This window comes from Lachnellula hyalina (genome assembly GCF_007821495.1).
Source record: "Lachnellula hyalina strain CBS 185.66 chromosome Unknown contig00084, whole genome shotgun sequence".
In the NCBI taxonomy this organism is placed as follows: Eukaryota; Fungi; Ascomycota; class Leotiomycetes; order Helotiales; family Lachnaceae; genus Lachnellula; species Lachnellula hyalina.
In genome coordinates, this window is record NW_022157198.1 from 17908 (window position 1) to 34333 (window position 16426).

At 48.9% G+C, this 16426-nt stretch overlaps 7 protein-coding genes across 7 annotated transcripts; 5 read left to right on the forward strand and 2 right to left on the reverse strand.

Annotated features, from left to right (window-relative positions):
- Nucleotides 1–350: 350 nt before the first annotated feature.
- Nucleotides 351–2762, forward strand: LHYA1_G006177 (uncharacterized protein; the record flags this gene model as incomplete). The annotated part of the gene is made up of 5 exons (XM_031151117.1): nt 351–851; nt 904–939; nt 989–1518; nt 1569–2177; nt 2243–2762. The coding sequence occupies 5 exons, from the start codon at nt 351–353 to the stop codon at nt 2760–2762; spliced, it is 2196 nt and encodes a 731-aa protein (XP_031004618.1).
- Nucleotides 2763–3950: 1188 nt separating this feature from the next.
- Nucleotides 3951–4755, forward strand: tropE_4 (Short-chain dehydrogenase/reductase; the record flags this gene model as incomplete). The annotated part of the gene is made up of 2 exons (XM_031151118.1): nt 3951–3984; nt 4034–4755. The coding sequence occupies 2 exons, from the start codon at nt 3951–3953 to the stop codon at nt 4753–4755; spliced, it is 756 nt and encodes a 251-aa protein (XP_031004615.1).
- A 1215-nt stretch (nt 4756–5970) lies between these two features.
- LHYA1_G006179 (uncharacterized protein) lies at nt 5971–6570 on the reverse strand (the record flags this gene model as incomplete). The annotated part of the gene is made up of 3 exons (XM_031151119.1): nt 5971–6044; nt 6091–6219; nt 6270–6570. The coding sequence occupies 3 exons, from the start codon at nt 6568–6570 to the stop codon at nt 5971–5973; spliced, it is 504 nt and encodes a 167-aa protein (XP_031004616.1).
- A 482-nt stretch (nt 6571–7052) lies between these two features.
- LHYA1_G006180 (uncharacterized protein) lies at nt 7053–8726 on the forward strand (the record flags this gene model as incomplete). Its single annotated transcript, XM_031151120.1, has 1 exon — nt 7053–8726. The coding sequence occupies one exon, from the start codon at nt 7053–7055 to the stop codon at nt 8724–8726; it is 1674 nt and encodes a 557-aa protein (XP_031004645.1).
- A 924-nt stretch (nt 8727–9650) lies between these two features.
- On the forward strand, nt 9651–10697 carry LHYA1_G006181 (putative uncharacterized oxidoreductase; the record flags this gene model as incomplete). Its single annotated transcript, XM_031151121.1, has 1 exon — nt 9651–10697. The coding sequence occupies one exon, from the start codon at nt 9651–9653 to the stop codon at nt 10695–10697; it is 1047 nt and encodes a 348-aa protein (XP_031004644.1).
- A 457-nt stretch (nt 10698–11154) lies between these two features.
- Nucleotides 11155–12177, forward strand: LHYA1_G006182 (uncharacterized protein; the record flags this gene model as incomplete). The annotated part of the gene is made up of 2 exons (XM_031151122.1): nt 11155–11649; nt 11704–12177. The coding sequence occupies 2 exons, from the start codon at nt 11155–11157 to the stop codon at nt 12175–12177; spliced, it is 969 nt and encodes a 322-aa protein (XP_031004643.1).
- Nucleotides 12178–14730: 2553 nt separating this feature from the next.
- Nucleotides 14731–15954, reverse strand: hpxO_1 (FAD-dependent urate hydroxylase; the record flags this gene model as incomplete). The annotated part of the gene is made up of 1 exon (XM_031151123.1): nt 14731–15954. The coding sequence occupies one exon, from the start codon at nt 15952–15954 to the stop codon at nt 14731–14733; it is 1224 nt and encodes a 407-aa protein (XP_031004642.1).
- Between the last annotated feature and the right edge of the window lie 472 nt (nt 15955–16426).

Below are 16426 nucleotides of genomic sequence, written 5' to 3' on the forward strand. Positions count from 1 at the left end.
ATGCGTTATCGTGATGCAGGGCCATAGATTGATTGTGTACAGTCTAGTTCCGGTTCAGGCTACCCCTATCCCTTTCCCACTTCGGCTATGCAACCAACGACCACAACCTCCCTCGTGAGCCTTCGTGGCGTTCGTTCTGTTACCTCCAACTCCCCCACACCACCGAATGCCCGCATGTGGTAGCGAATATGTTGTCAAATCACACTCGAAGCCCAGACGGGAAATGTGTAGTAAGACCGAACGAGGAAAGAGGCGCTCTCTGCGAGGTCCAACTGCCGCTTCGGCATAGCAAGGGCGTGAATGGTTTGCGGAGAACTATACACCAGTCGCCGAAGTGTATATATACGACCATGGCGCTACAAGGTCTACGAGCTGGCGAGTCGTCAGCGTGGAAGAAACTAGTACTACTACTTTCTCTTGTAGCCATCATGTGGCGCTCCACTTTGTTTCTTGTTTCATTCTGGGGATATATTGCTCAGTGTTATCCCGCCACTTCATCATCTTATCAAGGCACGCTTGGCTTGGAACGTCCAGATGACTGGGAGAGATACGTGCAATCACCAGCCAGAAATATTGTCTCTCCAGTGGCCATTGTCTCCAACTACACTCAGGGAAATATCACAAATGTGGATAGTCTACTGACAGGACAAGGTGTAACAACCTTGACCAGGAACGATGGGGATACTATCCCTACAATCGTCGTGGATTTCGGGAGGAACGTTGTTGGATTCCTCTCTATACAGTTTGGAGGAGCGTACAACTCGACTCCAGGGATCCCTAGCATCAGACTAGCGTTCTCGGAAACGCTTGAATACCTGACCAACGTGAGCGATTTCTCGCGATCAGACAATGTAAGCTCTTGAAATATGTTATCGACAAGAATGCACGTCTGACTTGACGCAGCAAGATGGACAAAAGACGACTCCGGGATCTGATCAGGTCAGTGACTCTGGGAAATGTTTGCTTGTATGCTCATGTGACCGCCTAGATTGCTGTTGAATCAGACCCGTACACCTGGACAGATACTCATGGCTGCGAATTCGAGGGCACAAAAGTCTGTGCTGATGGCCTTCACGGCTATAGATATGTAAAGATCTACATGGATGCTCTCCCAGCAGACGCTCCATACACGACATCCTATGGCTCTGTTTCCATTTCCTCGATGAGCTTGAATTTCACAGGGTTTCTTGGTACTCCAGACACCTTCACCGGGTGGTTCCAGAGCTCTGATGAGCAGTTGAATCAATGGTGGTTTGATTCCGTTTACACTAATGACATGTGCACCGACACGTTCCGAGAGAATGATACAGAACCGCGAGGAGCTTACAGTCCGACATTAGACGGCAAGCTCGTTATCCACGACGGTGCTAAGCGGGATCGCGATCCTTACGTTGGTGATTTAGCTGTCTCTGCTCTAACATCATACTTGAGTCATGATGTTCCACAGGCTGCCCGCAATGTTCTTGCGGATCTTGGAGATCATCAGCGGTCGGACGGCTGGATCCCACCAGCAAGCATGTAAGTTCCATGGAGTATCTTCAGAATGAATAAAGCTGATGGTTCTTTAGAAGAGACTATACGCTCCCACTGCTTGATTATCCCTTGTGGTGGGTCGTTTGTAGTTATGATCTCTACATGTACACTGGTGACACTGAGTACATCACAAATTATTACCCGAATATCGTCAAGGTTCTAGATACATTCTACCCCTCCATCACAAACACCACCACCAGCCTTCTCCAGAAAGGACTTGGAGTCTCCGCTGGTTACGGCGACTATGCGTTCCTCCCTCGAACCGGTCCCGTGACCTACTACAACGTTCTCTACGTCCTCGCACTCAACCACGCTGCTTCGATCGCGACCTTCCTCGGTAGTCACGATGACGATGCATCACGCTGGACAGCAAGAGCCGAGAACGTTTCTGATGCTGTGAATGGCGAGCTCTTCGACACGTCTGTCGGTGCATTCTGGGACGGCACCTGCGGGTCTTCTCCCTGCGCCACCCACGCCCAAGATGGCAACAGCATCAGCATCCTCAGCAGCGTAGCAAACCACACGACCGCAACCTCCATCCTCTCCTACCTCTCCAGCGCCATGGCGCGCCCCTACGGAAACGCCTTCTACGACAACGACGTGCTTGCGGAATCCTACTCCCAACGCGTCTACGCCTTCATCTCGTACTTTGAAATCTCCGCGCGCTTCCAGACCGGACTGCCGCCTCAGCGCTCGAGCAGATCCGCAGAATGTACGGCTGGATGGCTAGCAACGAACCCGGAATCACGGCCTGGGAAGGCATCGGTCCCAATGGCTCGAAATACGAAGGCGCGTTCACCTCGCTTGCCCATGGCTGGTCCACGGGCATCGTGCCCGCGCTCACCAATAACGTCTTGGGCGTCACGCCTACCGGCCCTGGCTTCTCGTCCTACAACATTAAGCCCATCCCGGGAGACGTGCAATGGGCTAAAGGCGTGGTTCCTACCCCTCAAGGACCCATCGCAGTCTACTGGGACAACAGCGCCTGGACGCAAGGAGTCTTTTTCCTGAGCGCCAGTGCGCCGGATGGGTATAATGGCACGATCTCAGTTCCGGTGACGAATTCGAGCGTATCGGTTTATTTGAACTCGCGGCTCGTCTCGGGTGGGGAGACGGATACTGGTGTCAAGGTGGTGGTGGAGGGGTCATATGCGAGTATGTCGGTGAGTGGGGACGGGGAAAATACCATCACGGTTGGGTATCAGGGAGGGGGGAAACGGGAGTTATGAAGTGATACACATAAATGAAATGATTGTCTGTATGTATGAGAGCAAGGTCGACGAGCGAGTGCCTATTTCCTCGGTCACTTCTCCCACTTCCTTGTTCATTATATCCCATTTCCCTCCCACTTGAATCCAGGTTCTCCACCGAAAGCCATCCTGCTCACTATGAGCACCTTATCCCATTCATCATTCGTCTCCAAGGGGCTCACTCCATACACGTGCCCAGTACCTCGCTCTCAAGTCAGGTACAAATGCATTCTCACGCTCTTAGCTTACTTGCTTAATTAATTGATCAACTGAATAAACGGCGCCGTTAATCCAATAAGCAGAACTCCTTTCCCATCTGCTACCCAAGATACTGTAGTAGACTCGTTTAGAAATCCCGATCTTGATTTTGTCACGCACTTGTACTGTACTACAATTAGGTTAAACTCTCTCTCTCGATACTAGGCCACAGCCAACCTACTCCGTAAACATCTCATCCCATCATGCATGGGGTTTCATCGAATCGACTACATGGCTGGGACTCCGTGACGTAAGGCAGGTGAGGTAAGGTAGTAGGTGCTGTGGTGTGCTGTGATGTGAGATAGAAAGCGAAGGGATCTGAATGACGTCTAGGTAAGGAAACTCGATGTTGAATGAGTTTGAGAGAGAATAGATCAAGAGATATTTACCTCAAGTAGGTACATGAGTATGACAAGGTATGCATTTGCTTTGCGTGCTAATATAGAATAAACCCGGCTTTAGGGGCCGGACTTAGAGACGGAACGCCACCCGTTCGTTTAAAGTTGCTTTGAAAATAGAGTTAACCACACAAGAACACACTTATCACGAGATGAGACCAAACAATTACTCCGTACAGTACCGCGCCCCGCCGAGCTGCTTGGCATTGTGGGTGGACTCCGCGGGGATCGGGATTAAGTGAATGGCGCCGTGATTCACTGCCGGGCAGAATCTACTTCGTATGTTGTCTGACGGAGCTTTGGAATGTACCCAGGTACCTATATAAGAGCAGTTTCCGTTCGGGATTCCGGACTTGTTTCAGACTATTTCGGAACTTCAATCAGTACGAGCTTCAATCAGGACGAGCTTCAATCAGGACGAGCTTCAATCAGGACGAGCTTCAATCAGGACGAGCTTCAATCAGGACGAGCTTCAATCAGTCCATATCTTTAGATCAAACCAAACTCCATCATGGATTCCAACAAGACCATCATCCTCATCACCGGTACAACCCCCACCCTCTTAGAATTGAGCGTCATCTAACCAGTGATTAGGAGCAACTGCAGGCATTGGATTTGAAACCGCCTCTCTATTCGCAACCATCCCCTCATACCACACCATCATCGGTGCGCGCTCCGTCGAAAAAGGCGAGAAAGCCGTATCGGAAATCAGCTCCAAAAACCCTCAAGGCACCATCTCCTTCGTCCTTATCGACGTCACAGACGACGCATCCATCAGCGCGGCCGCGTCCACCATCGCCAAAGAATTCGGCCGCGTAGACGTCCTGATCAACAACGCAGGCCTCATATCCCACGCCCCATCTCTGCGAGCCCAGCTCCGCGAATCCTTCGAGACAAACACCATCGGCGCCGCCGTCGTCAGCGAGACCTTCACTCCGCTCTTATTGAAGTCCAGCAAGGCGAAGATGATCAACATCTCCTCGGGTCTAGGCTCTATCAGCCAGACGCTCGATCCTAAGAACCCCTATTACAAGGCACCTGTGGCAGCGTACATGATGAGCAAGGCGGGGCTGAACATGCTGACTGCGTATGATTACGCGCGCTTGGGCGATCAGGGCGTGAAGGTCTGGTCGTTTTGTCCGGGGTATGTGGTTACGGGCTTGAGCGGCACGGGGGAGAAGGGCGTGCAGGAGAGGATTGCGAGGGGGGCGAAGAGTCCGAAGGAGAGTGCTGAGGGGCTGCTGGCTGTTGTTGAGGGGAAGAGAGATGCGGATGTGGGGAAGTTCATACGCAAGGATGGGGTTTATGGGTGGTGAGGCGAGATGGGCTACTTGGAAGATTAAGAGAAACCTGTGACGTAAAGCAATGAATGCAGTGTTGTTTCAACCAAACCTCAAAAGGCGATGGTTTTTATTCGAAAGACGTGTACTTGCCTGCATATTAATTCGAAACGAAGATAGTGCACGGTGACAGCGTACCTGGCAACGGCCCGAACGGGAGGCTTTATGCGGTGTAAAATAACCTACAGTACCTAGTAAGTCGTGCCGTATAAGCCTTAGGCCATCATAACTCCAGCTGATTAATTTATCGCAGTACCACGACCTGTTGGAATCACAGATTACCGCGGTGAAACCCAACTATCAACCGTTTCCTCAATCCTAACTTTCCCTCCTAGAAACGATGATTATACCTGTCATATTCATCTGAGCTTTGTCTTATTTCCGACCTATCATCTCTCAGAATGTCTTCCGCCGCCGCTAGGAGCTTGCGCTTCTTGACGTCCGCCCAGGTCATCAGAATTCACCAAGGTTTTATCACGGCCAGCCAACCAAGTCAGCCGGCCATGTTGGAGTCAGCAATCAACTCGCCAATGAGCATTCAGCACTATGAGGGGCAGCAGGACATCTTTCAGCTCGCGGGCACTCTTGCCGAAAGGATCATGAACAACCACGCGTTCCAGGATGGCAACAAACGCACGGCGCTTTTTGCTGCCGACATGTTTTTGAAGATGAATGGTTTCTATCTCCAGGAAACGCCTATGGCAAATGATGCCGTTGATGAGCTCGCACGTGCACATGTTGCGGTGACGACGAAACAGTGGGATGCGAAGCAATTCGGACGATACTACGAATCTATTGCGACTCGAATTACTTCTTCGACTCCAGAAATTATGGGATATCGTGATAATGCAACAGAGTATTGAGGATATGTGAAGTAGCAAAGGAGAGTTTAGGAGGGGAGGGGTGACGCAGGGGACCTTGTAGATTTTCGTTATTGGGTTATTGGTTCCAATCCTGCTGGTGATGGGACGTTCGTCTTAGGAACGCTTGTTGCAGGCCTCTTCGAATAGAGCAGGAAAACAATGAACACCTTGTTGAAACCAAAAGAGACGCAAAGTATTATGAACAACCTTTTAAACAAGACAATTCATCGCCTACATGGCCAAACAGACGCTATAATGAACTGTGACGCCAACATAAGAGATTTGCGACGAACATTGCGCAGTGTATAAGAGAGTTGCAAGCGATATTCTACATATCCTTGAGCTTATCCAAGACCGGTTGCAGCCGCTGGGCTGACTCTCTCATGCTATGTTGAAAGTGTGCTGTCTAAAGCTTAGCAGATACAGTTTAATACAATGCGCGACCTACCATCTGGCGTATTATCAAGTGTAATGGCATGAGTTACTCCAGAAGTATGAAGAGTTGCTGAACTACTGTTCGCGTTCGATTGTCGTGGAAGATCTTCAGGTATCTCGAGGCGGGGGTATAGTGAGGATTCTAGATAATATGCAATTAGTGAAGCTATGTTATAGATGCAAACTCCTTACCGTGAGAGAAGTGTCGGGTGTCGTGGTAGAACTTCAGCGGATACAAGTCCTGATCTTGTGTTGAGGAACTACTACCCTGTAGAATGGTCCCTGCCTTGAAAGCCCAGCTGATCTCAGGATCAAACGTGACATAAGTAGATCCTGGGTCTCCTAACGAAAGCTCAATCTCACGAGTGACTGGAGTTCCTTGGGAGCTAATGGTGATGAATCTCCCTGTTGCGCTGTGGTGGGCGCGCGAGAAGATAACAGATCTCCTAAGGGCGCAAGGAAGCAGTTGTGTTCGCAGGACAGTGCAATGCATAGTTGAAGAGTCAAAGAGGAAATCAACTTGATATGAAGGTTGGATGGAGAGAAAAACACGTTGGCATAATCTCGTACGAAGTACTTTTCGGCGGTATGGAGTATTGGAATTATATTATATGCTTACTGTACTATTGGCTAAGGTAACGTTTGCTGATTTGGTGGGGCTAGCCCCTCTATACCTCGTACGGAGTAGTAAAGTTAAGTCGGCTCGGACGTTGTCCTCGTTTGGTCGCCTCGGCGCATCTCCTTCCTAGGTTTCCAGCTGAATAACATCTACTTTACTGTAATCGTCTCCCCGCTCCGCCCCGGTCTACTCACGGAGCACAGTGTTATCTAGTAGGGGGCGGGGGACTGGGGGTGGGGAATATACCCTGGTAGGTCCATATCCCGCACTTTCTCACTCACCGTCGTCTTCATGTCCAGGAAACCTCGCGATTCATCTTTCGGACACGGCGTCCAACGCCTCCGAATCTACTTGGGATGGCATCCAGAGATGTCGGCGTCGAAGAGCGCGTTCCTTTCCTAGCTCCCGAGTCATCAACCACCCAGGAATCCATGACCATCGAAGAGAAGACCTTGGCCCCCGCCCCCAAAACAGACACTTTTCTTCTGGTTCTAGGCCTCATCAATTACCACTGGAACAACATCCTTCAATATCGTCCCCGATGGACAATCAAAAGCCCAAGACATGTCCTCATCCTCGCACTGAAACTTGGGTCGTGGCTAGTACCAAGCTTCCTACAACCAGGTCCCCCATCTTCAGACGAGCTCCACGAAACTGCATACCTTGACGGACTACGCGGATATGCTTCTTACGCTGTGTTCTTCTCCCACGTCATTAGCGCATATTGCAACGAAGGCTGGCATCCATACGGCGAGGGTAATAATAATCACTTCGTCCAAACCGACCACTGGTTCCAACGCCCTATTTTCCGCATGGTCTACAACGGCCAAGCAGCCATCACCATCTTCTTCGTGCTATCGGGCTACGTGCTAAGCTACAAACCGTACAAACTTATCCACGCCCGCGAATTCGAAAAGTTGCAGGGAGCGCTTACGTCCACGATCTTTCGCCGCTGGTCAAGATTGTTCCTGCCGGTTGCGGCATTATGGGTCATCAACATCTTCCTAGTCGAGTTCAATGCCTTCCAGTGGTTCGCTATCTACAGAATTGACAACCCCGGCATGCCTCCGGGCATGATTGAAGAGTATCTCGAGCGCGGGGATTCCTTTTGGGGAACGGTGTACAATGCATTCAAGGACTATTTCGAATTCGCACGCGCAACACTGTGGCAATGGAGTGGGACAGGCATGCTTCCCAAAGTCGACGGACATACTTGGACCCTGCATGTGGAGTTCAGATCCAGTTGTGTTCTCTTTCTATGTCTACAGGGGACATCCCAGATGCAGCCGAATCTGCGACTTGCGTTTTTCATGCTGTCGTCTGCTACCGCTCTTTTCTGGGGTGAGTGGGCAATTGCAACATTCCTGGCGGGGTCCGCGCTTGCGGATTTGGATTTGCGGATGCGTCGAAGAAGGGGTCAGTCGAGATCTTCTCCGGACGAATTTTCTAGTGGCCTCTCTCTTGGCTCTCTTCGCAGTGACTGTCGATCGACGAATATTACGGCCCTGAAAGAACGGGCCATGTCTTTCGTTGAGGCTCAGGGAGATCAGTTGTTCTGGGCCGTGATTTTCGTCTGGGCTCTGCTGTTCTTGTCCTATCCAACAGTTGGGGCGGAAAGAGTGGCATTCTACAGTCTTCTATCATACTGGTCTCCATCCGCGGCATGGGATCTCTTCTTCTGGCTAGCAGTCGGAGGGATTCTCCTCGTTTTCGTCGCAGGACGTCTTCGGATTCTTCAGCGGGGCCTGGAAACTCCGTTCTCGCAGTATATCGGCAAGACTTCCTTTGCTTTGTATCTGGTGCATGGAACGGTCATCAAGACGTTGGGACATTATGTTGTTATTAACAGCTGGTTGCATATTACTGGATATTCAGGATGGGGATATGCGATGGGGATTGTAGGCCCGTTCTTATTGCTCATTGCTCCTGTAACCGTCGTGGCTACGGATTGGTTCTGGCGTGGTGTCGATATACCGACTGTGAGGTTTGGGAAATGGCTGGAAAGTATTTGTCTGGATAAAACTTTATAGACATATTATAATTCCAATGCCATCTTTTATCAACCTAACACGTTCCGAGGTCTTGGTAGGTATCACGTACAACATGTTGGAGATCATCAGCCAGAGATACCAAATTAGACTCTGTCTCATTCTCGTGAAACCTCTTTTCTGTCAAGACAAGCTTTGCCTGAAGCTACGGTAGTTCCACGTGAATACCTACCTAGTCATACTTCACTATTTCTGCCGGCACATTCCTCTCAAGCGACAAAGCGACTCGCCGACTCGAAGCAAACTATGAAGGGTACCTGCTGTATCAAGGTCATCCATCAACTCCAGTAAACACCCTCGATTCCCCCATCCCACCACTCCCATCTCCAGGAAAGGCATCTATTTTACTTAGACACCCTACACGTTTCAAAACGCAACGCTCGAAATGCATGCATGCTGCAAAGGACGTCCCCGTCCAAGCACGTGATTCATCTAGACTATTCATTGATTACTTTACACGGGCAGTCTTTAGAAAGACCAATACGCTGCCTTGGCTTGGGTAGACATGCATTTACGTTCAGCAGTAAGCTGCTCGGCTGAAGATGGGTGCGAGGGGCGTGCGTTCGTTGTTGATAATCCTGCTAGCTGTGTTGTGTTGTATTAATCAGCGTATAAGATAGATGGATCACTCATCATAGCGGTGTTCAGTAAATGCGTCTGTGGTTTAGGCATCATTGTCCGGATGCGGTAATATATCGAGTGACTCAGCGAGTTTGGCTTGTTAATAGAGGACCTCAGCAAGGGGCGGATTGGAGATTAGTGATGAGATGGGAGGGGGAATTCTGTATAAATAAGGGACGGTGTTGGATTTTAGTTTAGAGCATCAGTTCAAAGATTGTCTATATAAATACCAGTCAAACTCAGAAATCCGCCAACAGCTTCTACAAGAATATAGCACGCGCTACAATGGCAGGAGAACTCATCCTCGTCACTGGTGGCACTGGTCTCATCGGGATCAAGACTATCCACACAGCTCTCAAAGCTGGATACTCTGTCCGTGCAGCAGTTCGTTCCCAAGAAAAAGCCAAGGCCGTCCTTGCCACACCGACCGTCATGGCCATCAACCCAGGCTCCAAACTTACCTTTGTGATCGTCCCCGATATCCTTGCGGACAACGCATATGACGAAGCAGTCAAGGGTGTGAAATACATCATCCATATAGCCTCTCCCGTTATCAAAGGCGAAGGGTTCACCCCTGCCCAATACGAGTCCGAACTCATCGCGCCCGCCATTAAAGGCACAACATCCATCCTCAGCGCGGCTCACAAAACCCCCAGCATCCAGCGCATCGTCATCACATCTTCCATAGTCGCCATCATCCCCTGGGAAGAGTTCATCGCCAAAGAAGTCGACACGGTCTTCGACGACACCTACGAGATCCCCTTCCCCGCAGGCCCCTACACCAACCCCTTCGAAGCCTATGCCGCCAGCAAAGTCCGCGCCCTGCTCGCAACCAAAGAGTTCCTGTGGGAGAAAAAGCCCCAGTGGGACATCATACACATCATGCCCTCGTTCGTGGTCGGCGACAACGAAATCATCACAGACGCCACTCTCATCTGCGATTCCACGGTCTCCGCAGCCTTCGCGCAGGTCCTGGGCCGCGACAGCAGATGGGGCGCTGTGCCTAGCACCAGTGTCCATCCAGCCGACATTGCGCGGCTGCATGTCGCGGCCCTGGATCCTGAGATCGAGGGCAATCAAAGCTTCTTGGCTGTGTCTGGGGGGGAGAGGGGCACGCGCTGGGAAGAGGCGATTGGGATTGTGAATCGCAATTTTCCGGAGGCTGTTAGAAAGGGCATCTTGCCTAATAATGGGACGGCGAAGACTAAGAGGACGAAAGTTGACTCGAGTCGGACGGAGAAGGTGTTTGGGTTTAAGTTTTTGGGTTATGAGGAGCAGGTCAAGAGTGTGGTGGAGCAGTATCTTGGGCTTTTGGGAGAGCCTGTTGCTTGAGATAGAGGAGGTATGAAGATACAGATAGATATAAATAACATTTGATAAATAGTTGTATATCAACCCTTGGTTGTTTCCATGATCTGTCTGCCTTGTTAGTGTTTTGGCTCGTCTGATATTGAGCGATAGCACACCACTTGGTAGCAAAAACGAGCTTCGATACTCGCTATTAAAAGGCCGTACGTATAGAATATTGAAACTTCAGAAGTCAAAACGGGGTTTTCACGGGCATTCCAGTTTTGAACATTGGGTAAGGTAGGTAGGTAGCTGGTAGTTGACATTGTTGCTGGAAGAGGTTGTGGTTGTGGCGTGGCGTGGCGTGTTTAGTGGAGCCGAGTCGCCTAAATTTTTAGGGCAGATCCCCATGCAATAATTCTGTTCCGCATTGTCAAGCTCCAGACGACAACTATCTACTGTACAACAAACAGCGTTATTGAAACTATTCACAACTGTCACAATGGGTTGGTTCTGGGGCTCCTCTGACGATGCGAACAAAGATGCCCTCCGCGACCTCGACCCAAGCCTGCGAGACTTCCTGAAGAAAGAATCACCCGTCAAATACGATACCTCCAACCCGCCAGCAACACCACAACATCGCGCTCAAGCACCAGAACCCAATGCAGGGCACCCTATATCCAAACCAGATGAAAATGCGCCCCCAGAAGTCCCAAAAGCAAGCTTGTTCCAAGATGGACGGTACGCGCATCTATGGAAGACTTACCGGCCGCAGGCGGAGGTAGAGGCAGAGGGCAAATCAGACCAAGAGAAGATGATGGATATCCTCGAAGGCTACCAGCACAGGAGGGCAGAAATAGGAAGGGTGGCATTGGAGAACTGCGTGATGGAACAAATTGAAGTTAGCGATTGCTTCACAAAGGGCGGCTGGTCGGCGAAGACCAGTATGTGTAGAAATGAGAACAAGAAGTTTGAGAGGTGTTATATGATGCAAGCAGTACGTCGGTATCTATCCTAATAGTCTACGCGGTGCTAATATATGGGTGTATAGAAATTCCTGAAAGCATTAGGCTACCTATCAACCTACGACCGACCTTCAGACGTCGACGAGAAGATCCAAATGCATGCCGATACCCTATACCACCGCATGCTGGCACAAGAAAAGGCAATTGAAGAGGCGAAGACCGAAGGGAGACCAGTACCCGCCTTCCCTCCACTACTATCCTCAAGACCTAAGCTCGGCGAGCCGGCAAACGAATATACACCAGCGAGAGTGCATCCCATTGAGATATCAGATCTACGAACCAAGGTGCAGAAACCACTGAATAAGAAATTAGATACCATGGAAGGCGAGCAGCGGGAGTTGGAGGAGCGCGCCATCAAGGCGGAGATAGAAGCTGGTACACAAGTGGCGGAGAGACTGGATGTGCTACATCAGCAGCAGGACGAGGCGCGGCAGAAGAGGAGGGAACAGGGCAAGGAGACTTTGGGAGATAAGGTCTTTTCGATCTTCCGGGGGAAATGATCTAGATGTTCCGAGTGCAAATGTCGAGCCTAGCCTTGGATCCGCTGTACTATGTACGTAAGACTTACGTGCCTTGTATTTGTAGAGGGAAAGATATACATCTCCACCAATCGAGCGAGCACCAAGTTTCAGCTGCAATGTGGACAAGACTCCATACCTATCTACTTCATATTGCTCCCGCACCAAAGAAGCCTTCATCTTTACCAGCGGCCGGGTAACTGATAGATTGACGACCAAAGTATACCAAGTATCCTGCAATGGCCGTCGATATGAACACCTCAACCCCTCGCCAAAAAGATCCCTGATCAGGCTGGCAATGTTATACGTGACTACCAGCACATGCCTGATTAGCACCGCAATAAAGACAAGGGCCTGCCGCTAAAGTGTAGGATGCGGAAAACTACCTAGGTAGCTACTTGCATAGGGAGCGTGGTGCCGAAGCTTAGATTGAGGAACTGTGAGACACCTTAGCCAAGACATTCCGAGGAAAGGAGTTTGGCGGAGAAGAGTGCGAAGAAGAACAGTGTCTTGCGGATTCAGGCTTCTGGCGGAGTGGTAGTGGATGAGGGATATCCTCTGCTCTTGCACGAATTGTACTTACCTACCTTTATTACACACTATTGCAATAACAAAATACTAAGCGTCTATAAAAGCAGCAGTTCTTCATAGTTTCACTAGTTGAGGAAGATAACATTATAGCCCAGAACTTCCTTTCCGTATCTTGGAACTATGAGAGCAAGGTCCCCTATTCTCTTCCAGACTGTTCGTCAAGCCCGAGCACTAATTCGAGTTTGTGTCCGTACCTATCCGAGCTCTATGGCGCGATGGCGCATCTTAGAACATTTATCTTACCCCTCGTCTCCTTCATCTGCATCATACAGCCGAGAAAAGGTGTTTATCTTTAATTGGTTGGTGCGCTTGATATTAGACCACTGGTGACTATGTAGAAGGTTGCCGGGTTGAGACTCGATAGAGCTGTCCTTTGCAACTGTCCTCTTCAGTTTTTGCCCTATGATAAATCGAAGCAATGGTCGTATGCTAGATAGACAAGCTAGAACGGTGCCAATGTTGCATTCTATCCCATTCCAGAGTGCGTCGGGAACTATCTCCCCTTGTGCAAGATTTAGCTAGCAGACTCTCATAGGCTGTTGCACATTGAAACTTACAAGAGATATCGGGGTTCGTCCCGATTGAATTGACGGTGAAAACATGTATGAAAGAAACCACAACTATACTAGTTTGCTTGTAAGTTTCTCATCTGCGGTAAATGTAGGTCGATCGGACTGAAGAAAAAGGGCAACATACAATCCACCTAGTGCGAAGATACTGCTCACGGCGATTTTCTGAGATAGAGGCATATGCAATCTCCAAATCAAAGGAAGAGGGAATATTATTAACATGACGTCGGTGATGAGGTTAGGAATGCCGATTCCGTAGTAGAAATTCGTGGTATTGATGCACTTGGAAGGAATAGTCTTATCCCAATAACCATAAACAGGATGACACGCAAAGATCGCAACCAGTTCCTAACCCCAGAATTCTTAATTAGCAGGTATTTGAAATTTTGAAGCATGTGTGCACCTACCAGCGCAATCAGCCACGACATAATAACCCCAAGCGATTCTCCCTTTTTCAGCGCGGTGACCAAAACCAACTCTTGCCGATGGCCTTAGTAAAACATATCTACAGCCATCTATCCGTTCTCCAGAGCAAAAGATGTCATTGTCTCACGACTGCGAACATTACCCCTAAAGAAGCAATTAGTGCGATGCGACCGCTAATACTTGAAAAACATAATCTCATGAGCACACGCTCCTTTTTCGACGATTAAATAATAATAAAGCAGCCGCTGACCTCAGGATAACTCCCTAGCGGTTAAACATTAAAGGGGCGTTCACATTCCTACTTGCCAATACACAATTTGTCCTGACCCATTTGTCCAAGTTGGCACCTTTCTGTGTTTGACGATGTGTTTTGTGTTAATTCAATACATATTGTATTTTCGCAACTAGTGAAGATGTGCCAGGTGGCGTGGTCCGACTCACATTTAGTGACTGTCTATCAGGATCGCAAACAATGGGGACTTCTAAGGAGTGCGATTCTATTAAGTCTGTCTCTTTTTGAAAAGGTACACAAGTCTTTATTGCATCGCATTCTCGCATCTCTTCCATTGTGCATAACTTTACCCCTCATTCTGTTATTTAAGCGAGCCCCTTTACGTGGAGGCGCAGATGCCATACCTGTGTCCCTTGCGTCCTAAAGGCATAGTTTTTTGCAAATGATTGGAACGTTGCCTATCTCAGACCATGCAATCAAAGTCAAGATCTCTTTTTCGGTGCATAATTTGAGACAGAATTTGCGAAATTTAAAAGCCTAGTGTAAACATCGATTTAAAGGAGCGCCAAGAAGCATTCATTACCTAGATACACTGAAAGGGCCTCAGACTGCTATGGGAGCTTCATTTGCTAAACCTTCTTCAAAGCCATAAGCTATTATTTAATGCCATATCACTCTTTTTTAATTACACTAAAGCAGCAAGAAATTTGAGTGAAATCAATCTCTTTTCTCCAACTTCCCATTCACCCAGCTTTCCACGTCATCCTTGAAATTTGGGAGATACAACCAACTCAACTCAATCTCTTCAATAATCTCTCCCGACGTCTGAGCCTCCTTGGGCATCCGTCTAAGGTCAGTCTGCCTATTCAACCACATGACCTTGGTTATCCGCTTTTGTCGATAATCCTGCCAAAAGCTCAACGTATCTTGCATTTCAACCTTGTCTGCTTGGCCGAGCAGCAGAGCAAACATGTATACATCTTCGAAAGCTTGGTTGATACCCTGTCCGGCGCTAGGTGGAATAGCATGTGCGGCATCACCCAAAATAATCACACGTCGCTTCTCCGAAGCCCATTTCTCCAGCTTGGGAACGGCGTAAAAGGGCCAAACGTTGATCTTGTTGTGAGGGATGTGCGATACTGCATTTTGCACCATCTCGGGAAAGTTCGAGGCGCCTTCTTGGAGGAATTCTACAAAGGCATCCTTGTCTGCCATGTAACGATCCCACCCAGCTCTGTCGAAACCTTCGCCCATACGCTTCTGCTTGCCTATCAAGACTTCTGATCCGTCGACCTCTTGGGGAGCAATCACAAAGCCTCCATTTGGTGTCATGATCGTGACTGGAATATGATATCCAGTGGGGATTTTCAGTTGTTTGGTAGGAACAGCTGCGGTGACTCCAGCCATACCAGTGAAAGCTGGGACTAAGTCCGGGTAGAGGTAGCAGCGAACTGTTGAATGGATCCCATCTGCACCAACAAGAATATCTGCGGTTTGGGTACTTCCATCCTGGAACTCCCAAGTCACATCATTTTCCGTCTCCGCTACAACTTTTGTAAACTTCTTCCCAAAGACAATAGAGATATCCTTTTCCTTCAACATGGCCAGAAGCTCGTCGATGAGTACAGTTCGGTAAATCCGAAGAGCTTCGTAACCATACTTCTCTTTGCTTCCAAACTCGTACACTTCAAGCAGTTCTCCAGATCCGTTCTTGTATTCAAGCGTCTCAAAGTTGTAGCCCTTGTCTCGGACTCGCTCATAGATTCCAAGTGCGTCGAGGATTTTGAGGGCGTTGGGAGAAAGCATAACGGCGCCTCCAATGTTCAATGATGCGGGACGACTTTCATAGATAGTGCATGGGATGTTTTGTTGATGCAGAGCCAGTGCTAAGGAAAGCCCCGAGAGGCCGGAACCAATGATGGCTATGTTAAGGGGAGCCATGTTATCGGATTTGAGATTTGTGGAGGTGATGGTGAAGGCTGCTGTAAATGTGCAATTGAGTCTGAATTTGTTGGGCTTTTTGAGGACAAGAATGATAGAGACCAGTATATATAAGAATATTTTTTGAAGGGGTGTTCTTAGAATAGAAGAATAATTGTCTCCCACTGCCCTGTTCGGAGGTAAAGACCGGAGCCGAAATGCGGCGCCGTAAACCGGATCCGATTGAGGTCGCAAAATCTATAAATGGACACTTCCAGATTCATGTCTTCAAACCATTAACTTGCTTCAGATCCCTAAACAACAGCTGTTAAGTTTGACCTCTAAGCGCATTTAATTCAAGTTTTATGGTTTCCGTAGTCCTTATACCCACATCATTCAGTTTTATGTCCCCTTACCCATCACCCGATGACTTCAGCAATTCGATATCTAAGAATGACATACCTTAAGGGTACAGTACTTTTATCTACGCCAA